This window comes from Emydura macquarii, unplaced genomic scaffold, assembly GCF_026122565.2.
Source record: "Emydura macquarii macquarii isolate MOO-44397 ecotype Brisbane River unplaced genomic scaffold, CSIRO-AGI_Emac_v2 contig_1348, whole genome shotgun sequence".
Classification (NCBI taxonomy): domain Eukaryota; kingdom Metazoa; phylum Chordata; order Testudines; family Chelidae; genus Emydura; species Emydura macquarii.
This window is the reverse complement of record NW_027131485.1, coordinates 22,326,407-22,349,020: the sequence shown is the minus strand read 5'-3', so window position 1 is coordinate 22,349,020 and position 22,614 is coordinate 22,326,407. Positions and strand designations below refer to the sequence as shown.

At 42.8% G+C, this 22,614-nt stretch overlaps 1 protein-coding gene across 27 annotated transcripts in view; it reads left to right on the top strand.

Annotated features, from left to right (window-relative positions):
* Positions 1-22,614, top strand: part of MAPK8IP3 (mitogen-activated protein kinase 8 interacting protein 3) — a 135,220-nt gene that overhangs the window by 52,686 nt on the left and 59,920 nt on the right. For 14 of the 27 annotated variants that reach the window (XM_067551400.1, XM_067551398.1, XM_067551396.1 and 11 more), the window contains 4 exons: positions 1,436-1,580; positions 7,608-7,854; positions 11,418-11,520; positions 13,890-14,008. In XM_067551400.1, the coding sequence (XP_067407501.1) occupies positions 1,436-1,580; positions 7,608-7,854; positions 11,418-11,520; positions 13,890-14,008 (614 nt within the window). The remainder of the gene's footprint in view (positions 1-1,435; positions 1,581-7,607; positions 7,855-11,417; positions 11,521-13,889; positions 14,009-22,614) is intronic. The other 13 variants (XM_067551407.1, XM_067551404.1, XM_067551412.1 and 10 more) reach the window with 3 other exon arrangements.

Below are 22,614 nucleotides of genomic sequence, written 5' to 3'. Positions count from 1 at the left end.
CCTGCCTCTTAGCCAAGGACTTTTAAAAAGACAGTTGAGGGGCCACAGTCATCAACTCTGGCAGGTAGAAGAGTAAATCACATACCCCTGCACCTACTAGGCCCTAGTTCTGGGGGGATATGGATCCCAAGGAAGGGCAGGTGGCAATATCAACACTGCCCTCCCTCCTGGATTCATGCTGCAAGGTGGGTCAGCTTTAGTTTGCATCTGGAGCTCCGTGGGAGTCCTGCCAGTGGAGGCTGCTAAGGGCATTTGCGCAATCAGTGGATCCTCTGGCCATGCTCTGTTCCCTGGTCTTTGGGCTGCTCTGATCATCTGCAGCCGTGTGTCCTTGGCAAAAGAGAGCTTGTGGATGCTTTGTTCTCATGTAACCTCTTCCACCTGCACCCCTTGCTGTAGCCTTTCTCCACTGGGGCTCAGTCTCAAAGTCTGTGCCAGCCCAGGTTTACACACACACAGCCCATAAAGCTCGCTGAGCATCTGCAAAGCAGCAGGAGGGAAGGGAGAGGAGGGAACTGTCATTCCAGTCACATGTCCAGGTGGAAGATGGATGAACCTGTCCTGAACTTCCTATAGAGAATAGAACTCGTATGTTTTATGGATTGGAGACAGCTGCCCATAGTTGCTACTTTTCTCTTTTCACATCTGAAATCATCCATTCCGACTATATTACAGTAAAATCAGAGGCTGCCTTGTCTCCTGTTTCTCAGTAGTTGGAGCAGACTCAGATCTGAGATGAGAGAGACAGGAGGTGAAGTGGGAGGGCCATCTCCACTGCTGCATGTTCCTGGAACCCCAGGAAGGCCTCTCTGCCAGAGGTCTGTGGGATCAAGGCTCCACTAGATTTGGAGCAGGAGGAGGGAGTGGAGGACTGTATTTTCTTTGGCATATCCCTCTACTGGGTCTTCTGGTTCCCAAGGGGAAATGCTGCTTACAGTGGGTTGCTATGCCCTGAGCCCCTTCTGTATACCCTGAAACCTTTCCAACCACAGAAGGGGTCAGTCAGCCAGTCTAGGAAGTCTCCAGCCCCGCACCCCTTCCTTTGGGTTCTCCACAGGAGAGCCCAATCTGGTTCCAGGAAACACTCCCAAGGGGGTGATTATAATTTGGACCATTGTTTTGGTAGGTGAACAATTTTTGTGTGGCAACCCAATTTGTGTGACAGTGCCTTTTAGTGGCTAGATTATAAGGGTCATCTGTGTAGCCTCACAATAGATAACCCAGTTTTGAATCTCAGTCAGCTGCGTACTCATTTAGACTGTGGGAGTTGGGAGTCAACTCAGCGCTGGAGGGGAGGTGGGGTGGGAATGGGATTCAGTCCTTTTGTCATGTGAAATGTTAGTCACTACATTGGTCGTGTAGTTTCTTTACCATAAGGATCCTGTGGTTTCGCTAACAGATTGTTTCTTTTCTCTTCCTTTTTCTCTCCCTTTAGCAGGAAGGAGCGTCCTAACTCTCTGAACGTCTTCCCCATTGCAGATGGAATGGTACGTGGGCAGATAGGGGCCAAGATCATCACCACAATGGATCACTGGCACCTGAGTGACCTCGGCCAGCTTCAGTCCCACTCCAGCTACAAGGTTTTATAGATCGTCATGGAACAAGGGTTTCCCACTGTCAATAGCATCCCACATCTTCATAAAGGCAGAGACCACCATGTGTCCATAACCCTTTGCAGCATCTCCCTTCTGTACATCTGATCATTTCTTAAGGCAGAACCTTGGGTCGGAGGATAGACCTTCACATGCTGATACTTTAGATGGAGGGTGGAGGATTGGCTTTGACACAACTCATGTTTTTTGTCACTTTCTGATTTTTTGTTTCAGTACTAATTCCTTTTAGTTAGGGCTTTCTGCTGATGGAGCTTGACCCTGGTTCAGAGAAGTGTGTGTGTGAGGGGGAAGTTAAGTACCCCTCTTGCCCAGAGCTAATGCTGTTTATGAATCATTTGGTGATGGAAATGATGGAACCAGGCTTGTGCCCTGTCATGGGAACTGTGCCTCTTGGTCTTACTTGGGGCAGCGCATTATTCTACTGTGCCACCCTCCGCTCTGTCGAGTTGATCATTGTTTTAATTTTCTTTGGGTTCATCTACTCTAGATAAAAAAGATGCTGCCACCAGCACTCATGGTAGCAACATCTAATGCCTACAGTGCATCTAAAATGCTTCGTGTGCTTATACAAATCGCTCAGCTGCTGTAGCAATTGGTTCAGCAGGTTGCATTGTGACACCCTGGAGCAAGCTTTTATGTTGCTTTCACAGTCTATGCTGGTGATCTGCTTGCATGATGTCACAGAACCGCAGATGCACTAGTGCAGCTGGCCCTCCCACCTCTTTCCTACAATGCTGTGCTCTTCCTTTCAATAACTGCTTTGTGCAAGGAGCCCCAGCACCTATATCCTTAGCATCACCCCAACATTTTCCCCAAGCTAATGCCCTTTTGCCTAGAGTTCCACAAGAGTCTTTCTTTGAATGGCACTTAGCAAATCCTTTCCAGCAGGCCTGTTAGCATTGGAGGTATTTACTAAGCTGTGCCTAGAGCACGATTGCCATTTCCCACCAATTCCAATAGGTCTGACAGTAGCTGATCCCAGCTCTACTGGGAAAATGTCTGCTCAAGTACACCAGCTACTCTGAATGCATCATTGTAAAAAATCAGTTTAAATAAAATGTTTCTGTAAACACATCCATTTATTAATATTAAACTGGGCAAAGGCAAGCTGTTCTCCTCCTGAAATATAAAAGTTATAAACCATTAATGCGGTAAATAACACGAAAAAATACTGTGGCGGGGTGACGGGGCAAAGAGAGAGAGAAAATATTATATTGCAGCCTCTTAGGACCTTGGCCTATCCATCACATCCTCATTGAGAGGTGCTTCATTAGCAATTTCCAAACACTTGAGAGAAAAACTGAAGAAGAAACATTCATGTGAACTTGCTTTGAGATTGCAACTACCCTATCGAGGCCATGCTGCCATCAAATGAATGATGGATTTTAATTCACGTCCAGTGATGCTCCATCCACCATTGATTTCCCCTTAGCCCCCTGGACTACTGGCCTGGCAGTGTGAGGTCATGGGATTTCAGGGCACATGCACAGGTCCTTGGGTAGGACCAAAACAATTCTTGGAACTGAACCACTGGCTTTCCTTAGAACCAGAGGCTGGAATTTAGTTGGCATAATGGTATAAAAGTGTTATGGAACAATGTCCCTGGAAACGTAGGACTTGTCCAAAACCCCTAGATTACCATTCAGATCCTGTGATAATTTGCAAATTTCCAAAAAGCATCTGCCCTGGAGCACTCTGCTGGGAACTAAGAGTCCCACAGTGCACAGCAACGATCAAGGATGGAGCGGTGTAGAAGTGGCACAAGCATTTTTCTGTAAATGTATTTGCGTTCTGCCTGTGCTACACCAAGGCAAGGAGACACAGTTCAGCCAACTCGTGCATGCACTCTTTATCCCTATGACAATGCATTTTCTAACACTCTCATTTAATCAGTTGTGTCTGTCTTTTGCAGGGAATAGTAAGTAGAAAGATGGAGTTGCATCCGTTTTTGTAGACTGGATGAGACTGCTGCTTTAACCTGTATTCTGTAGCACAGAGACTAAAAACTTCTTACTAATAGCTGTCTGCAGTTCATCAATCATAGAATCATAGAATATTAGAGTTGGAAGGGACCTCAGGAGGTCATCTAGTCCAACCCCCTCTCTGCATAACTCTCTGCATATCAGGAAAATTCAACAGGAATTCAAATAAAACTAGAAACCTTGAATTCTGAGTTCAGGCAGTGGAGGTTACTAATTGTATCTTTTTGTAATTTGTTTATGCTTGTATCAGGCAAAGAAATCAATTTCTAATTGAAAGAAAATGTTGAGCAGTGTTGACGGTATCCAGCAGGTAATGCAGGGATAAACGTTCAGTGCTTGTTAAGGAAAGCCCAAGTACGGGGCATTGGGTTTAAGGAAGCTATCCTGTGGGTTATGGAAAATCCTGGGTTGTTAAGGCAGATATCCTAAAGTGGATGGAAACAATCCTGTGAATAATTCGCAGCTTGTGGAAGATACAGCATGAGCAAGCGTTGGTAGTGGAGGATACTGAATGGGTGATGGGCTCACTGTTAGAGATGGAAGTATCTCTCATGTAAAACTCTTGGTCGCTTTCCATTAGGCAGCACTTTCTGCTTGAAGTGTTGTTTTAAAAATGCTCTTGCTTGGCCGTTGAAATGCATTGCAGCATTGCAAATACTTTACGGTGACTTTACTGTGCTTTTCTCTTGTGGTGCTCTAAATTCTTTCTGTGTTGGGAACATATCTGATGTTTCAGTGATATCAGATGCACACTCATACCTTACCTTCCTGCTGTTTTTTTTCTAACTCTCTGAGCAGATTTTTCATCTTCAAGAGTCTGATTATAAAATATTTTTATATTTTCTTCATAATGGTTGTTATTTTGTTTTATATCTAACTTTTTGTAAATAGATTAGGTTTCATTTTGCTTTTTTTTTTTTTCCTAAACGTTTAACATTTTATAGTTTGGAGATTTAGTCCTTAATGTTTTTTGTTTTTGTTTTTATATACTGTATTTTCAGTGTTATAACCGTATAATTGTGGCTTCTCATGGTGACATATTACTCCTATGAATTTTGGGCCTTTACATTGCATTTTGGAGGTCACTGCTACACATTTGATGTTTAGGAGGCTGACAGATATGACTGTAGGTAAGTGGTGGCTATGGAGAGTATCCTTGTGTAAGTGGTGGGTTATGGAGATCATCCCCTGGACTATAGGATAGCTAGTGAGTTAGGGATATTGGATGTTAACAGAGCTTCTAGATGGGTAGAAGGAATATCTCAGTAGTGTCTAGTAGAGTTCCTGGAAAGTTAAAAGGAATATCTTGGCTGTATCTGAGGGTTTTTGAGTGGATATTCCTGAAGCAGACTGGTTGGCTATGGAGGATGTTCCATATGTAAGTGGAAAATTAAGGGTGTGTGGTAAACTATGGTGGTTATCTCATGAGTATGTTTTGAGTGAAGGGAGGATTATGTAAATAAGCAGGCATGCATGGGGCATGCTTTTGAGACAGATGTGGAATCCGGGTATCACCCAGGGGCATTGGTGATTTAGTGTTTTTGAATGTGGTTTCTCTGAGTAAGGAATGAATTGCAGACTGAGCCAGGCCCAGGTATCCATTTCAAACCTATGAGATCCTCCTAGGCTGTGGTATTGAGAAGGATGCTAGGCACACTGTGTACAGGAACAACCCATAACTCTGTCATATGTCCCAGTTTTAGTTTCTGAGGGTGGGTTTTATTTACATTTTACACTGAATAATGATGCATATTTAGCTCCTTTGCTTCTGTGCCATTGGAGTGCAGTGGTAGGTGTTTGTCAATGTAACGTAAGTCCCAGTGGGTTAGAGTTGTCCACGAAACCCTCTGGTTTGATACATTGCCCATGCACATTCGAGTGGAAGCACCCAGAGTATGAATTAACAAAAGTTGCGAGAAGTCCAATTTTCCAATATACCAGCCTAAATAAAATGTCTGTATTTCAAATTTGATTCCTGAATCAGCAAACAGATGCACAAACGTCCGTTTAATACACCAGGGTGATGATCTGAACACCCATAGAAGAGAAGTGGGTGTCCTATTTGGGCTCACAATCCAAAATGGTTAAGCAAAAAAGGTGGATAAAATTTGATGGCAACATTGAAACACCAAACAAATTCAAATTCAGTGTCTGCGCCATAAAATAATCAGGATTGGGTGTGGCATAGGACTCTTGGTTTTCTTACTGCATTTTACAGCAGAATACTGCAGGAATGAGCATGGACAGGGAGACTTCAGTGTGTTTCTAATTAATGTAGGATGTCAATAACGGCTAAAGTCTTTTTTTAAAGATTGCATGGCTGCAAAGGGTTACATTGGAATTTTTTCCACAGTCTTCATTCCCATCCCATTTTAAATTGTTGCACCATGAAATTGCAAGGAAGGAGGACTGTTGAACACAGACTTCCAAACCACTGAAGTTCAAGCAGCATCACAGTTCCAAGATTGTGAGGCCTAAGGTAGTATCTAGTTTTAAAGAGTAATTAACAAACTAAGCAGAAGCTTCCTAGCAACTGCACAGGAGAAGATGCAAATAGGGATGACAATAACTATAGTAAGGAAACTGGGCTGTATACATCAAATGACTTTTCCATCCAACTGGAAAACATTGTAATACGTTGCTCTAGGAGTTCACTTTGCTGTCCCTTTTCAAGCAGTGCTTTAAATGGGCTGCATGGTGGAAGATTAGAAACCCTGCCAAGAAGTCTAGGGAGATCTCAGTTGGGTCTGAGGCTGATTGCTCACTGATGAGAAGGTGAACTGCCTGAGTGTGAAACAATGCTTCCTTAATTAGCAAGCAGGAAGCGCAGCATCAAATGCTGGAGTATTCTTGAATGCTTCCTGTATTTTTCAGGTTGTGGTAGGATGAGGAATGGGGCCATAATTGATGTAAAAGAGTGACTTGTTTGTGCACGTTTCAGGTTGGAAATACAGCTGAAGGGTTTATTTATGACTTCTTTTGATTTTTGAACTCTTGGTCCTGTCTTTCATCCAGTTGGGGAGAACCATATCTGACTGTGTTGTGTTGTCTGTGCATGGCTGCCTTCTACATGAGCTGATACAGGCATGTAGCTCTCCCCTGCTAGTGAAACAAGACCATTTCAACTTGATACCCACTTCACTTCAGCTTTCTGGTATCAAAAATACTTCCCTGTCCCTTCAAATGAAGTGGTAACATTAAAAATCTATTAAACAAGCTCTTTGTGCCAATGACTGCAGGAGTCCCCAAACTATGGCCTGTGGACCACATCCAGCCCACTGATACATTTTGACCGGCCCACTGCCCGCTCCCAGCCCCGCCGCTTCCCCCGCCCCTCTCCCCATGGGCCCAGCGCACTAGTCATGGCCCCAAGCAGCACCTTGCGGCGGCGGCTGCTCCCCCTCCAGATCCCACTCCTTCGCCCTGCCCCTCTTCCACGGTCCAGCTGCTCTAGCCCACCGTAAGAGGAAAACTCGCAGGTGAAAGTTTGGGGACCCTTGACCTACTGTAATGATGGATCCAGAGCTTCTATGAAGCTGCTTCGTAGAAGCCTGTGTCACCTTCCAGAAACGATTGTTCTCTCCCTCTTGCACTGGGTATCTTGGAAGACATTGGCCTGATTTTCAGACGTGCTGAGCACCCACAAATCCCAATAAAGTCAAGGGGAGCTGCAGCTGTTTTTCACCTTTGAAAATTGGCTCACATTCCATTATGAGTAGACCTCATATCTCATGTGATGTCCGAAGACCTAAAATACCCTCTGTTGTGGTAACACAGGAAGAGGGGATTCAGTATTTAGACCAGCTAGGATTTGCTTGCTGAGTTCTGCACAGGAACTTACTGTTGGGTTGCAGTGCCATGCATGCACAGTGAGCTCTGGGTGTTCGCTTTATGGTACTCATTTCCCATGATTTGCCATAAGGCATCCATCAATCCAGTGAATAAGAAATAATCTGAAACATAGACATGTGCTTTTCCCTTTCTGTGTTTTTCCTCCTCCATATTGTCATAGTGCCCAAATGATGAAATGTCTGAATCCGGGCAGTCTTCTGCAGCTGCCACTCCAAGCACCACTGGGACAAAGTCCAACACGCCAACCTCATCTGTGCCCTCTGCTGCTGTCACACCCCTAAACGAAAGCCTGCAACCCGTCAATGACTACAGTGGCACAGCCAAGAGCAATAAGAGGGCTCGGGAGAAACGGAACAGCAGGAACATGGAAGTCCAGGTCACCCAGGAGATGAGGAATGTCAGCATAGGTATGACAGGTGTATTCTTCTGTATAGGTGCTTTGCTAACCAATGTGTTGCATGCCTGCTTTAATAATAGGCATACATGGGATTGTGAAATTACATACAGAAGAGGTCTGGGTGACTGAAGGAGTAACTAGCTTAGCTCAGCTGAAAGACAATGCTCTTTGTTTAACAAGGGTACAGTTGGAAGTAAGGGAATAAAGGAGGGTGATATGCTCATTTCTGCTTGATGATAGGACTATGCTCCCTTTTTGGACATTGGCAAGTTTTGTGAAAGAAAAATAAAAAATTCATTGACATGGCTCCAATTTCCAAGTTTATTGCAACTGACTTAAAATTCCCAAATGGGTTCCTGCCAAAGTAAAACTACAAAACAGTAGAAAAATCTTGTGCTGTAGCCTTTAATTGAGGATGCCAGTGATGAAATCCCACTTTGTAATTATATTAGCAGCCTGCTTGCTACCCTGATCACAGTTGGCTGGCTTGCAGGGGGCAATGTAGTTCTCCAAGAAGTACTTACACACTGGGTGGAACCAGGAAGTCGGTTTCTCTTTAGTGATATTGGTCAGGCCAAGTATAAGCTCTGGGAGATTGACATAGCAGTCTCTGCTCTCTCCACTTTCTATCACTGGTCTAGATGTGTTGGCAAAGTCCAGGAACTATAGATAGCAAGAGAAAGTTAGTAATAAACATACAAGGCCATTGTTGGTGTAATTCCAGTGGTGGTAATGGGATAAACACCAGGGATAAATTTGTTTTACAGCATTTGTTCCCCCCGCCCCTGTCAAATAGGTTGCAGTCCACTACAGGGTTCAGAGGGCTGCAGGTCCAAGACACTTTAAATAATTATCAGTATAGTCACATTTAAAATTGCTGCTGGGTATTGGTCGGAAATTTTGTACTGGGGAGTCATCAGCAATGTTGCCTGGAGGGAGTGTTTTCCCTTTCCATGAAGGCTAAAGGAACTGCATTGGATAGCTTTAATTTGATCCACGTGGACTGCTTAGGAGAAAGTATTTGAATGAATGGGCCAGAAGAACCCCCATGAGAACAAAGATTCTCGTCATGGCCATAATGAATGTATAAAATCTGCTGGATTTCACCATGCACAGCTAGACTTTAGAATTGGAGTAGAGGGGCATGAGCACCTGAGCTATTACAGAATACACATGTGACATCAACCCTAACGAATACTTCAGTAGCTTTCTGGGTCCAAAATCTGCCCTCCGATATATGGGGACAACTCCATTTGAAGTCAGCATGTATCGATGGGCAGAATTTGGGGCCTGGATATTTCAGGCATATAGTTTGATACACGGGCTAATTCATCCCTACTGTTAACTCTACTAAAAGATATTAGAATCATAGACATGTAGGACTGGAGGGAATCTCAGTAGGTCATCTAGTCCAGTTCCCTGGAACTGAGGGAGCAATAAGTACAGTACTACCTAGACCATCCCTGACAGGTGTTTTTCTAACCTGTTCTTAAAAACCTCCAATGATGGAGATTCCACGACCTCCCTAGGTAATTTGTTCCAGTGCTTAACTACCCTGGCAGTCAGGAAGCTTTTTCTAAGGTCTAACCTAAAACTCCCTTTCTGCAATTTAAGCCCATTACTTCTTGTCCTATCCTCAGTAGATAAGGAGAACATTTTATCACTCTCCTCTTTATAACAACTTTTATGTACTTGAAGATTGTTATCATAGCCTCCCCCCCAGTCATCTCTTTTTCAGACTGAACAAACCAATTTTTTTCAATCTTTTTTTCACAGGTCATGTTTTCTAGACCTTTAATCACTTTTGTTGCTTTCATCTAGATTTTCTCCAATTTGTTCACATTTTCCCCAAAGTGTGGTGCCCAGAACTGGACACAGTATTCCAGTTGAGCCTTATCATTGCTGAGTAGAGTAGAAGAATTACTTTTTGGGTCTTGCTTACTACTCTCCTGCTAATACGTCTGTAAAACAGTTCAAGGGATGAATTTGGAACCCAAATCATGTCCCTCAAGAAGAGTTCATATTTTCTGAATGGAACTGAACACCTTTTTATAGACCATGTTCAAGCTTGATAGCTGAAACCTTTGCCAAAGCCTCTGTATGTGAAACTTCTCAGTTATTTCTGCCATGTCCTTAATAAATGTAACTAGGAGCAGCACTCAATGCTGGGGGTCAAACAGTATTTAAATATTATGTATTTTATGCAGCTAGAGTTAAAATGCATGTGGGCATCAGTGATATAAGTACATCAGAGCAAAATGGAGAAGACAGGTTTCTCAAACTGAGGTCCCTTGTTCCCAACGGGGGGTAAGGGGGGAGCGGCTGGATTTTCCTTGTAAAATCATAATCCGCTTCAATGTTTGGGGGAAGCTCCCTCAATTTTTTTCAAAAATTAATCCTCTTTTTTCAAAGAAGAATCCTCTGCTTCTGCAAGATTGAGAACCATTGGTATAAGGAACCCTGTTCTGGCAACCAGATACACACTGTGTTTGTTTTAAAACATGACAAACCAAGTTGGCAAGTGTTGCACGATGACAGCTGGAAGCAATGAACTAAACATTCAGGGTATCATGGGTTTTATGTACTCCAACACTGAGGTTGTTTAACAGTGTCAGTAAACCCCAAATCTGGTGCAGTTGGAATGTTAATGTACTTTGTGAACTAGGGCCCTGATCCTGCAAGAATTTCTTTGTGGGCAGACCCTGTTGCCTATGTGGAGTCTGCCTGTATGGAACAACTTCAAGACTGGGTCCTAGAACAGTTTAATTTGTTGCACCCTCAATAAGGCATTTGGAGCTTCATATTCCTTCCTTCATCAAATAATGACTCCAGAATGTGCATTATGTTAGAAACAGACTAGGTTGCAGGTATAGAATATGTTGCTATTCCAAATTAAATTTCACTCTATTTAACAATTAACTCAGATGTAAGCCTGAGAATTTTTGTATATTCAAATTGCTCCTATTTAAAGTGATTCGGTGATTTAGAACTCCAGTAATCTTTGTTATATAATCAATTAAATTACTGTATGTTTTTTGTCTCCTACCATGTTGCAAAACGAGAGGGAGAATTTACGGAGAGATTAAAAGCACGTTATTTGGTGTTGAATCTTTCTTAAATTACCTTAACTGTGCCAGAAAAAGATGATCTCATTTAAAACAATTTTCCCTTTAGAATTCTGGAGTTATTTTTAAAGTTTAATATCCAGAAGTACTTCGTTACCCCAGCCTTGTTTACCTGACTGTCTGACAGTATGGGCACTGGGATGCTTCCAAGAATCACCTGTTTCCCACAACTGTTCATGACTAGTAGATCCCACCTATAACTACTTCTCTCCAGGAATTTTGGAACGCACCTTCCCAGCTGCAGCATGTGACTCACCAGAAATCCATTTACACTTTATCTTTTTTGACACTTTGCACATGAAGGTTAGCAATCTTGAGAGTGCTCAGCATGATCCTTTTTGATACCCAAAGAAACTGAGACCAGTCAGAGAATACAGTCTCTAGAGTGGAACAACTCAGCCTTCTAATCTTCTGGATCTGTCTCTTATCTACGTATTATCTCCTGTAGGAATGGGTAGCAGTGATGAGTGGTCTGATGTTCAGGACATCATAGATTCTACTCCAGAGCTGGATATGTGTCAGGATCCCCGGCTGGAGCACACTGGAAACAGGTACTTGCTTTTACTCTCCTTCATGTAACTTCTAGAGGAGTGAAGAGAGAGACTGGCTTAAAGAGCTTGTATAATTAATGCTGCATAGAACTATGGTGCATGTTAACGAGGTGGAGACACTGGTGTGTGAGCAATCATTGGATCCTTGCTTCCTCTGCCTAGTGCAGAATGAAGGATCCCTCAGGCACAAATCACCCTGTTATCATGGGAAGACGAACACAAGCTCACAAACTCTGTTAGAAATCCCATCCAGATGATCCACAGTTGGACGGCTTCAGACAGTACAGTACAGTTTGCCTCTGGGAGAAGGAAAGGTGGCATGATAAAAGAGCGGACAGACTAAGCAGGTATGGGGCTTATGGGCTGAAGTGATAGAAAAGAGAAAAAGCCAATTGTCTAGTAAAAGGTCAGTGCTGAATTAAGTTTCAAAACCCAGGTCTTTCTAAGTTTTACCATATGGAGGTTGGCACCCAGACAATGAGTGTCCTTTTCGCTAAAATCCTCTGGTTCATGCTTGATTAGAACACCAGGTTTCCCTGAAGTGGGAGGTTGCCTGAAATCACTCATTTTGGTGCATCACCTCTGCCAGGCATGTAACAGGGTTAGATATATGTAAGGCAAAGAGAGGCAATAAAAGGCAAGTTTCTTATCATGAAATAGTGCATGCTGAGTGGTCATCATTTGGACAAGGACTGCTCTGGGGAGGAGACATGAAGAATCCTGATGTTGCAGGAATGAGAAGGGAAGTTTCCCCTTAGGACGGTATGGCCAGAATGTGTGTGAGGCATGTGTAATGTTCTGAGGACAACAGCAGGAGGAACCATTATAGCAGAGCCCGCTGTGTATGGTGTATGCCATGAGAGTGGCTGATGAGTTTGAGAATAATCAGTCTGAACATGAGTGAAGAAGAACCAGGGGATGCAGCTACAATGAGAGAGCCCTTTAGACCAGGAAAGCTGTGCACCAAGGAGACAGACTGGGGGCTGCCGGCTAGAAGCACAAGATAGAGCTGGGGTTACCGAGCCTTGGACATGCTGCTTTAACATGCACAGTGCTTCCTAAAGTTGCAGTTATTAAATTGGTCAATCCAGAGGTGATCCTCTGGCTGTTGTTGCTGCCATCTATTGAGGATGCCTGTCTCAGAATATGTTGGTCCACAGCATTGGTGTTTATCTCCAGTTCTTGAGTGCTATAAGATGCTAGTATAGCCAAGGAGGTAAAAAAAATGCACCTGACTAACAGAAGGTGCCTCATTCTGTCAGACACAGCCGTCCACAGTGGCCCTTGGATTCATGATCTTCAGGCTAGATGAATGAAATTTAGTGTATCTAGGAGAGAAGCTACACAGCCTGAGATAAGTTCCTGTGGTACTGAGCATGGTTGTCTGTCTATCTGAGCAGGAAGCTGTGAACTTATCGCCCAGCTGCCCCACTCTCTGCACTGGTTCCTCCATACAGTCGAGTGTAGTTCAAGGTTTTCATTCTAATATTCAGACCAATCCATGTGGTTGGCCCTGGCTACCTGGGAGGTCGCCTCTCCCTCCATGATCATCACCTCCCACAACAGCTGTGTTCCACGGGAGCCATGAAACTGTCCACAGATAGGAGGCTCATGAGTGCAGAAGAAGGAACTTTCACAGGAATCGGACCAAGAATCTGGAACTTGGTCCCAACTGAGGATGATAACGATCCCAGACCTTGCTGCTTCTAATACTAAATGTGAGGCTGATCTCTTTGATTTACCTTTTCCTAAATCAGTCCTTCCTACACTCACACGTCTGTAGCCCTGCGCTTATGCCCACTAAACGAACAAACAAATTCTTACAGGCTTATTTCTCCTACAGACTGGGAGGGGAAATGATATTATTGTTGTTTCAATTTGTAAATACTTTTGTGGCCCCACCATTGTAGTGGTTGCTTGCCACGTACCTAAACTGAGGGAATTGTGGGATTGAGTGGGTGATCTCCAAGATCTGCAGTAAAGCAAACAAATAATAATCAGACTTAGGAGCTCCAGTGAGTAGGAAACTTTCTGTTTTTTATATAATAAATAGAAAATAATTTGAATTTTTTAAAGGCATTTCAAATTAATGTGTTGATCTGAGCTGGGCCTACCATGCTTATCTGGGGCACTGGTGGTACGTCTTTCATATTTGGAGCCCTGAAGGAGACTTGTCCTTGATATGAGGAGCAGGGTATATTTATCCCTTATGCAGTATGTCCACTGTCTCAGCCCTAAAGCCAATGGATAGAAAGATATCTGTATTTTGATTGCAGTGATCTGCTTTGTTTAATAATTTAGGAGAGGAATGTTCTAGCTAAAATATTGCCAAGTAATAGGATTCCTTCTTTTTCTTCCTCCAACAACAGCCCAACACAAGGGATTGTGAACAAAGCTTTCGGCATCAACACAGACTCTCTGTATCATGAACTTTCCACAGCAGGGTCTGAGGTCATCGGGGATGTGGATGAAGGAGCAGACCTGCTAGGTAAAAGATATTTATAGCATCTCTGGTCACTCCACTGTAGGTTGGGCGGAGTTACAGCTTTAGAAGCAGAAATAGACAATTTTCTTGCTTTCAGAATTTTGGCTCCTTGTTGACAAAAACAATTTGGGACAACCTAGGAATGAAATATGTAATAATCATAATATAATTTACAAAAGTCACTTTAATAGCTATGGGCCTTGTTTTGTTAAGAATGTCTTTGTCTGTGAGTGTTGGTTAATTTTTGCATATGATTCTTCTGCACAAACTCCCTGGAAAAACAATTATGCTTCCTTACCTTTCATCACCCAAAGATAATTTTGCAGATACTTGCAATTGAAATCGAGTGGTTTTGTTTTGTTTTTTTTTTTTTTTTTTTTTTTGAATGATATAGATTTGAAAAGAGACCACTGTTCTGCAAGAAAGTAACTAAATTTCCTAACTAACTTTATAAAAACTTTAAAAAAATGTCTCTCTTTATACAGAAATATTATAGCCTATATTGTGTGTTTTACTCTGCTGTAGTGAATGTAAAAAAGATTGTCTTTTAGGGCAATCTTGGAAGGGGCTTCTTAGGTCCTGAAGTCTGGGCACATCACCTGAGATTCCTGACCAGGAGTTTGGAACAGCCAAAGAAGGGAATCTATCCCAGGTTGTCGACTGAGCCTCCTGGTGTAGAACTTGGGATGTCCAGGACCCAATTCATGAGAGCACTTAAGCACATGCTTAAGACCCATAATAGTTAATACAGTGCAGATATGATAGATAAAACTCATAGTTACATATGTCACTTTAAAGTCTCAATACCTTGATTTAAGAAGCTCTCCAGTAACTTGAGATATAAGATGTCTCTCACAAAATGCCTTCCGTGCTCCGAATACAAGCAAGAGACATATTTGAAAGCATTAAGTGTAGGGTAAATGTATTTTCTTTGTGATTGTCTCTGTTGCTTGCTGAAATGACAAAGGCTCAGGGACTCTCTCATCTCTGAGTTCTGAAAATACAGTGTACACCAAAGTCCTTTTGGTGGAGGGACTGGACTAGAAGACCTCTCAAGGTCCCTTCCAGTTCTACGGTTCTACTATTCTATGGATGTAAATTCAGCTGAGCCAGTTTGTGATCTTGTTGCAAAACTGCAGTGGGCCATATCTGCAAAAAATAAAGAGATTTAAATCACCCTTATCATCTTTGACAAAAATAGACTGTGAGCCTTGTATCTGAACCCTTTAAGGCCTCAAGGGTGTGTCGCTGCATAGGTGATAGTTTATAACTTGTTTACTGCAGTACCTAACCATGGAGGAAGTGAGGTAAGAATGGAATAGCTGTTTCAACCCTACATTTCCTGTCTTTTCTCAGTATGCGTCCCAGCCTTAAGGTGATTTGTTGTAGGTTGTTGCATGAAATTTTATTTTCTTTAGGATGGGAGAGGTCCCTAAAGCCGGGAGAAAGCAAGATCAAAACTATCTTCTGAATTCGTTTGCATTGGCTGTGCAATGTATATTGACGTTTATCTCTTAAGAATCATCGTGCTGGCATTGCAGCATTCAGAACAGCTGCATTGTGCAGCAGCAGCAGATCACAAAAATGTTGACCAGTGCTTGAGTCCTAAGGCATTTATTGTTTAGACCCTGATGCAGGACTGACAAAGAAGTTTGGAGGAGCGGCCACTTGAAAACAACACATTGTTACTGAGATACTTGGCTTGCACATGACTGGAGGTGACACTTATACAGATGATTATTATAATTGTGTTCACCAGCTCTTATGGAAGAATAGGTCTGATCACAAGTTCTGACAGACACAGGAATGTTATGAACAGTCGGTGAGGAAGGTCTGACACTGCCATTTGGATTGAAAGAGACTTTAGTAGAAACTGTATCTGGATGTTAGATCTTCATATGTCAAGCATGTAGCATGAATTTTGGTTAGCTATCTCAGCATGCATTGTTGGCTGCCGTCTTCCCAAAAGAGTCAAATTGCGATAGCTACTGAGAATCTAGCTGCTGCTCATCTGTTTTATCCTTGTCCCCTTGTTCTTCTCCTGTCTATAAGAACACTGTCTGACAATCTGCCAGTGATCACAGACATTCTCTGTTTGTGTCAACTGCTGCTTAATGTTTGCTTTCTATTTGTCAGGAAACATCAGATTCTGAAATGGTTGTCATTCATGACAATGACAAGCTCATCTTAAAAACTACTTGGAGCAGTACATTCCCCATTGTTGTGCTTGTCTAATTGGAGTTTACTTGCAAGAACCTTGGGATTCAGACCCTGCAGTCTGAAGAGGCCTGGCCCAGCAGCGAGTCAATGACAAATTTAGGCCCAGATTTTCCAGTGGCCACACATTTTGAGTGACTAGCTTGAGAGATTTTGAGGCTGATTTTCAATGGTGCTGAGCACCTGCCAATCTAACTGAACTCAAAGGGCACTTCAGTTCCAAGCACTAAGGACCTCTGGCAATCAGGCCTATGGTTCTCAAGTTGGCATCCCCCAAAAAATAGAATTATCGAACCATAGAAAGTTTGCAAATGACACTAAAATGGGGAGAGTGGTAGATGTGCTGGAGAGTAGGGATAGGATACAAGTGACCTAGACCAGTTAGAGGATGGGCTAAAAGAAATCTGATGAAGTTCAAGTGCAGAGTCCTGCACTTACGACGGAAGAATTCCATGCACAGCTACAGACTGGGGACTGACTGGTTAGGCAGCAGTTCTGAAGAAAAGGATTTGGGGGTTACAATGGACAAGAAGCTGGATATGAGTCAACAATGTGCCCTTATTGCCAAGAAGGCTAACAGCATATTGAGCTGCATTAGTAGGAGCATTACCAGCAGATCAAAGGAAGTGATTATTCCTCTCTATTCGGCACTGATGAGGCCACATTTGGAGTATTGTGTCCATTTTGGGCCCCCCACTACAGGAAGAATGTGAACAAATTCGAGAGAGTCCAGCGGAGGGCAACAAAAATTATTAGGGGGCTGGCGTACATGACTTATGAGGAAAGGCTGAGGGAACTAGGCATGTTTAGTTTGCAGAAGAGAAGAGAGGGGGGATTTGATAGCGGCTTTCAACTATCTGAAGGGGGGTTCAAGGGAGGATGTAACTAGGCTGTTCTCAGTGGTGACAGATTATAGAATAAGGAGCAGTGGTCTCAAGTTGCAGTGAGGGAGGTCTAGGTTGGATATTTGGAAAATCTTTTTCACTAGGAGGGTGGTGAAGCACTGGAATGGGTTACCTAGGGAGGTGGTGGAATCTCCAATCTTAGAGTTTTTTTAAGGCCCGGCTTGACAAAGACCTGGCTGGGGTGATTTAGTTGGGGTAGGTCCTGCTTTGAGCAGGGGGTTGGACTAGATACCTCCTGAGGTCTCTTCCAACCGTAAGATTCTGTGATAGAAATGTAGGACTGGAAGGTACCTCAAGAGGTCATCTAGTGCAATACAGACTACGTAATAACTAGACCATCCCTGATAGGTGTGGTTCCCAACCTTTTTGAGTGAAAGCCCCACTAGTTAACACTAGGTAAAACACGTGGCCCCCCATCGGTAAACACAGATGATGATAACACTAAATTACATCATCATCATCATAATAAATTACTCTTAGCTGAGTAAGAAGCTAAGCCTACCCTGGCACAGCCGCCACCTCACTGCACGCCCCATGTGGCCCCGCCTCTTCCCACCCTTCATTGATTGAAGGGAAGTGGGCTCTGTGGGTTGGCTGGGGCTGCTGCAGGCTCCCACCATTCTGGGGCTGCTCCTCTCCGGCCAGGGGCCCAGCCAGTGCAGGACTGGGGGCAGCTGCTCCTCTGCTCCAGCCAGAGTGGAGTTCGGGGGGCTGCGCCTGGCCGGCACGGAGCTTGGGCGGGCTGCTCTTCCATTCTGGCAGGCACAGAACTTGAGGCTGCTGCACCTGGCATGGAGCTCGGGGGGGCTAAATGACCTCAATACTGCTGAAGCCTCATGGACCCCCTGCAATCTTTGACACCCCCCCAAGGGGGTCCCACCAGCCAGGTTGGGAGCCGTTAGTCTAAACTGTTCTTAAAAACCTCCAGTGATGAAAATTCCATAACCACCCTAGGCAATTTGTTCCAGTGTTTAACTACCCTGACATTAAGAGTTTTTCCTAATGTACAACCTAAACCTCCCTTGCTGTAATTTAAGCCCATTGCTTCTTATCCTATCCTCAGAGGTTAAAGAGAACTTTTTTCTCCCTTCTCCTTGTAACAACCTTTGATGTACTTGAAAACTTCTATCATGTCCCTCCTCAGTCTTCTCTTCTCCAGACTAAACAAACCCAGTTTTTTCAATCTTCCTCATAGGTCTCGTTTTTTAGATTTGTAATAATTTTTGTTGCTCTTCTCTGAACTTTCTCAAAGTGTGATGCCCAGAATAGGACACAGTGTTCTGGATGAGGCCTTATTAGTGCCGAGTAGAACAGAAGAATTACTTCTCGTGTCTTGCTTACAACACTTCTGCTAATACATCCCAGAATGATGTTTGCTTTTTTTGCAACAGTGTTACACTGTTGACTCGTATTTACCTTGTGATCCACTATCCCCCCAGGTCTCCTTCTGCAGTACTCCTTCCTAGACAGTCATTTCCCATTTTGTATTTGTGCTATTGATTGTTCCTTCCTAAGTGTTGTACTTTGCATTTGTCCATATTGAATTTCATCCTATTTACTTCAGACCATTTCTCCAGTTTGTCCAGATCATTTTGAATTTTAATCCTATCATTCAAAGCATTTGCAGCCCCTCCCAGCTTGGTATCATTATCTAAATCATTGATGAAAATATTGAACGGAGCTGGACCCAGGACCAATCCCTGTGGCATGCCGCTTGATATGCCCTTCCAACTTGGCTGTGAACCGCTGATAATTATTCTCTGGGAATGGTTTTCCAACCAGTTATGCACCGACCTTATAGTTATATTCCCCTAGTTTGTTAATTAGGTGGTCACGCAAGACAGTATCCAAAGCTTTACTAAAATCAAGGTATATCACATCTTCTGCTTTCCCTATACAGTAGGCTTGTTACCCTGTCAAAGAAAGCTATCAGGTTGGTTTGACATGATTTGTTCTTGACAATTCCATGTTGTTATCTTACTATCTTCTAGGTGTTTGCAGATTGATTGCTTGATTATTTGCTCCATTATCTTTCTGGATACTGAAGTTAAGCTGACTGGTCTGTAGTTCCCTGGGTTGTCTTTATATCTCAGTCAATGGTTGATCTTAAACATTTTGGCCTCGTAGCCTGTTGGAGGTGTTGAAAGGGGATAATCAAAAATTGTTAGTGGGGTAGGAGACTTGAGAGACTTTAGTAATAGTGGTGGAGGAAGATCAAGGGGGGCGAGTGCTGAATAATTTTTGTGGGGATCCAGACCCCATTTAGTTTTAATGTACCCTTGGAAGCTTCTTTGATATTATTATGCCCCTGGTTTAATAAGGAATCGGATTTTTCTTTTCAGCAAGTGTTCCATTATCAAAAAGTCACAGCTGCTGGCACTGCATGGGTTTTCTCCATACAACTCAACTAATGCGCTTCAGTCCTGACCTGCAACAATCCCTGCTCTGTTCCATTCTGGGGCATCTCTTGTGTGGAAGCTACCCATTGTGATAAATTGTGCAGTGGCTTTGTTGAACAATGGCCGCGTGAGACTATGTTGTGATGATCACATTCCTTTCCACATGTGATTTAAGTCAGCATTTGAATCCCCACAGCTCTAGAGATAACAATCTTATGCATTAACTCACTGTACCACTTATGCCTTCTCAATGTGTTTGAAATTGTACTAGCCTCAAAGAACCTTAATGCCATCCTTTGGCAGTATATTGTGGAGCCCTTAGTCATCATGACTGTATAGCAAAGGCTATAGGATCCTTTCCATTCTAAACTGGGTTTTATGATCATAAGTGCCTTGGGCTGCCTCTTTGTTCAATTGCACACAAAAGATTGTGTGTCCTTATCCTCCTTGCTGCATACTGAGATGGAAAGAAGAGAATTTCTTTAAACTTCACTTTGCTCCTGTTTGGAACTGAGGCTTCAGTTTTGCCCTCTTCTTGAAGTTTAAAAGCAAACAATCTGTTCCTGGCTACCCTATATTGGGAGTGTTACTGTTTGGGGCCAGTGTCTTCACTTGTCTTGTTATTTGTAGGTTGCTCTTTCTACGTGTGGGTCTTGTAGTAAACCTTTTTGGTAACTGAATCTGGGGTTGCTCTCTTAACTCTTCATTTCTTAAATATACTGTAGAAGTAGCAGCATACTGTAGGAGATGAAACACCTAAAATACGCTTAATGAAAGCAAAACCTACTATAAAGCACTAAGAGCCCAACTGAAAGGAAATTCCTAGGGCTTAAATATGTCAGCAAAAGGAAATAGTTGGTAGATTATATATACAGAGCCCCTTTGTCTTTTTTAAGTCCTACCCTATACCATGTCAAATGAAGTGCCATCCTAAAGTAGACTCTTGCTTTATGGTTCCCCATTCCTGAATGGCTACTCTTTTTGTGGAAAGGTTTGTCCTTCCCAGAGATCAATTAGGAGAATGAACCTGTCACCAAGGAAGAATTTTGAAGACCTCCACGATCACTCTGAAAGCTTCTGTGTTTTCAGTCTATATACCCAAGTTGTTACACCAAGAAACATATTAAAGCGTGCCCTCAGCTCAGCTGCCATCTTACTGAGTGTCGGAGGATGGAATTTTTCAGTCATTTTTCTGCGATTCTGCACTAGACAATTTTCTGGTTCTGGGTAGAGCAGCAGAACTCCATGCAATCATCAGGAGGCCTCTCTGGCTCGTTACTGAAGGATGGATATAGCCGACAGTCTCAGAGCTGTGGTAATGACGCCAGCCATCTAGATGGGGTGGCTTTTACGGATTCCCTTACAAGCCTGGGAAATGGGATGAAGTGAAATCCATCAGGCCTATCAGTTTCCTGGAAATGAAGTTAATCTGTTTAGGCTTTTTGTTGGGGTCTGGTTACCTAATCTAAGGAAAGTTTTGATTTGGATGATCTAAGGCACATTGTAAGGGCGGGGGAGGGAGGCAGGGAGACGATTTTAAATGTCATACTTCTCATATCATATGTTTTAGAAAGCTCTGGCTATAAGTGCTTTCTCAAACTCATGGACAAAAAGGCTAATTTTCTGTATTCTTCCTTCTGCCCTCACACATTCAAAGGTCTATAGATCTTTAATAAAACTGCAGTCTAGCCAAGAAGATGTTAGGGCTTGGTCATAGTGAATGTGTCAATTTTTATGCTCTTATCAGACAAGTTGTTATCTCTGGGGCACCTCTTTTTTCTTCATGCCTCCTACAGCCTGAAGAATCACAGAGAAAATTGCATGTTGTAGACATGGGATAAACAGTGGAGAGAGAACTCAAGAGGATCCAGAAATTAAGAAGCGTTCTCTCTCTTTTTGGACCAGATTCTGATCTCGCTTACACTGTGTAAATCAGTGGAAGCCAGCGGAGTTATTTCAGAGAGACCCAAAAGTGGGAGCAAAGCCTTCCAAATATACTTTTTTCCCCAGGCGGATTAAGATTCTTAACAACTGAAGAATGTAATTTGTGAAGCTTTTAAAACAACAGATTTCTATAGAAGTTATCCTTGTATAATCCCCGGGAAGCATATCTGCGTTTCTGAGTGTTTGCAAAGCTAGTTTTGGTCTGTCATCTCTGGACACTCTTTTTTGCATTTTTGGAGAGAATGGTCTAAAATCATTGGTTAAATCCACATTTCCCATTGCTCTGTTATAGTTTCATATACATTTGTTCATGTAAGGATGTGGTTCAGAGAGCGGTGTAGAATAAAAACAGTTATATACTAGTAATTGTTAATTGATTTCCCCTCTTTCCAACTACAACCCTATGAACATTCTTCCTCCTTTATGCCTCTGTTTTCATTTTTTACTACTATAATCTCACTGTACTTATTGTAGGTACAGTGTCTCTGTCACACACATAAAACACCTTCCTGTTTTCACTGCCCATAAAAATCTGGAACTGAAGGGTGAGTGGCAAAATGAATGCTTGTTATGGGCTGTGGGCGGGTCCTTTTTTTCACTGCTAGGTGACCTGTCCGTGTTTGCTTTGGAAACTTTGCTTTTCATAAAAGGGGTTTTGTGATGAAGAGAGAACTTCAGCTAATATATTAGTGGTAAGTTATATATTATTTCATCACAGAAATTGAAACTAAATAACAAAGCCAGTGCCAGTATTGGGGTATAAAGACTGTTTTAAATACTAATGGCTATTTTTGCAGGTTAAGGCATCCTTTGACTACATAATTGGTACTATGCTACTATGATTGGCAAAGTCAAATATATCATTCACTTAGGTGGGGAAGGGGTGGAATTGTGATCTAGCTTTTGGCCTGCAGTTTAAATGGACCACATCACAGGAAAATAAAGGTTCATATAACTTAAGAAGACATGACCTCCTCAGATTCTTGTCCACAAAACTGACAACTAAGGCACGTAGTTCCAGGTGTACTGTGGGTTACCTTCCCTTGATTTTTTTTATGTGCTGTATGTAGAGTCATGCCATCTGCAGTCATGGCAGGTCCTGTCCTTACTATTTCATGCCTTTTGACATTGAAATGGCTGAATC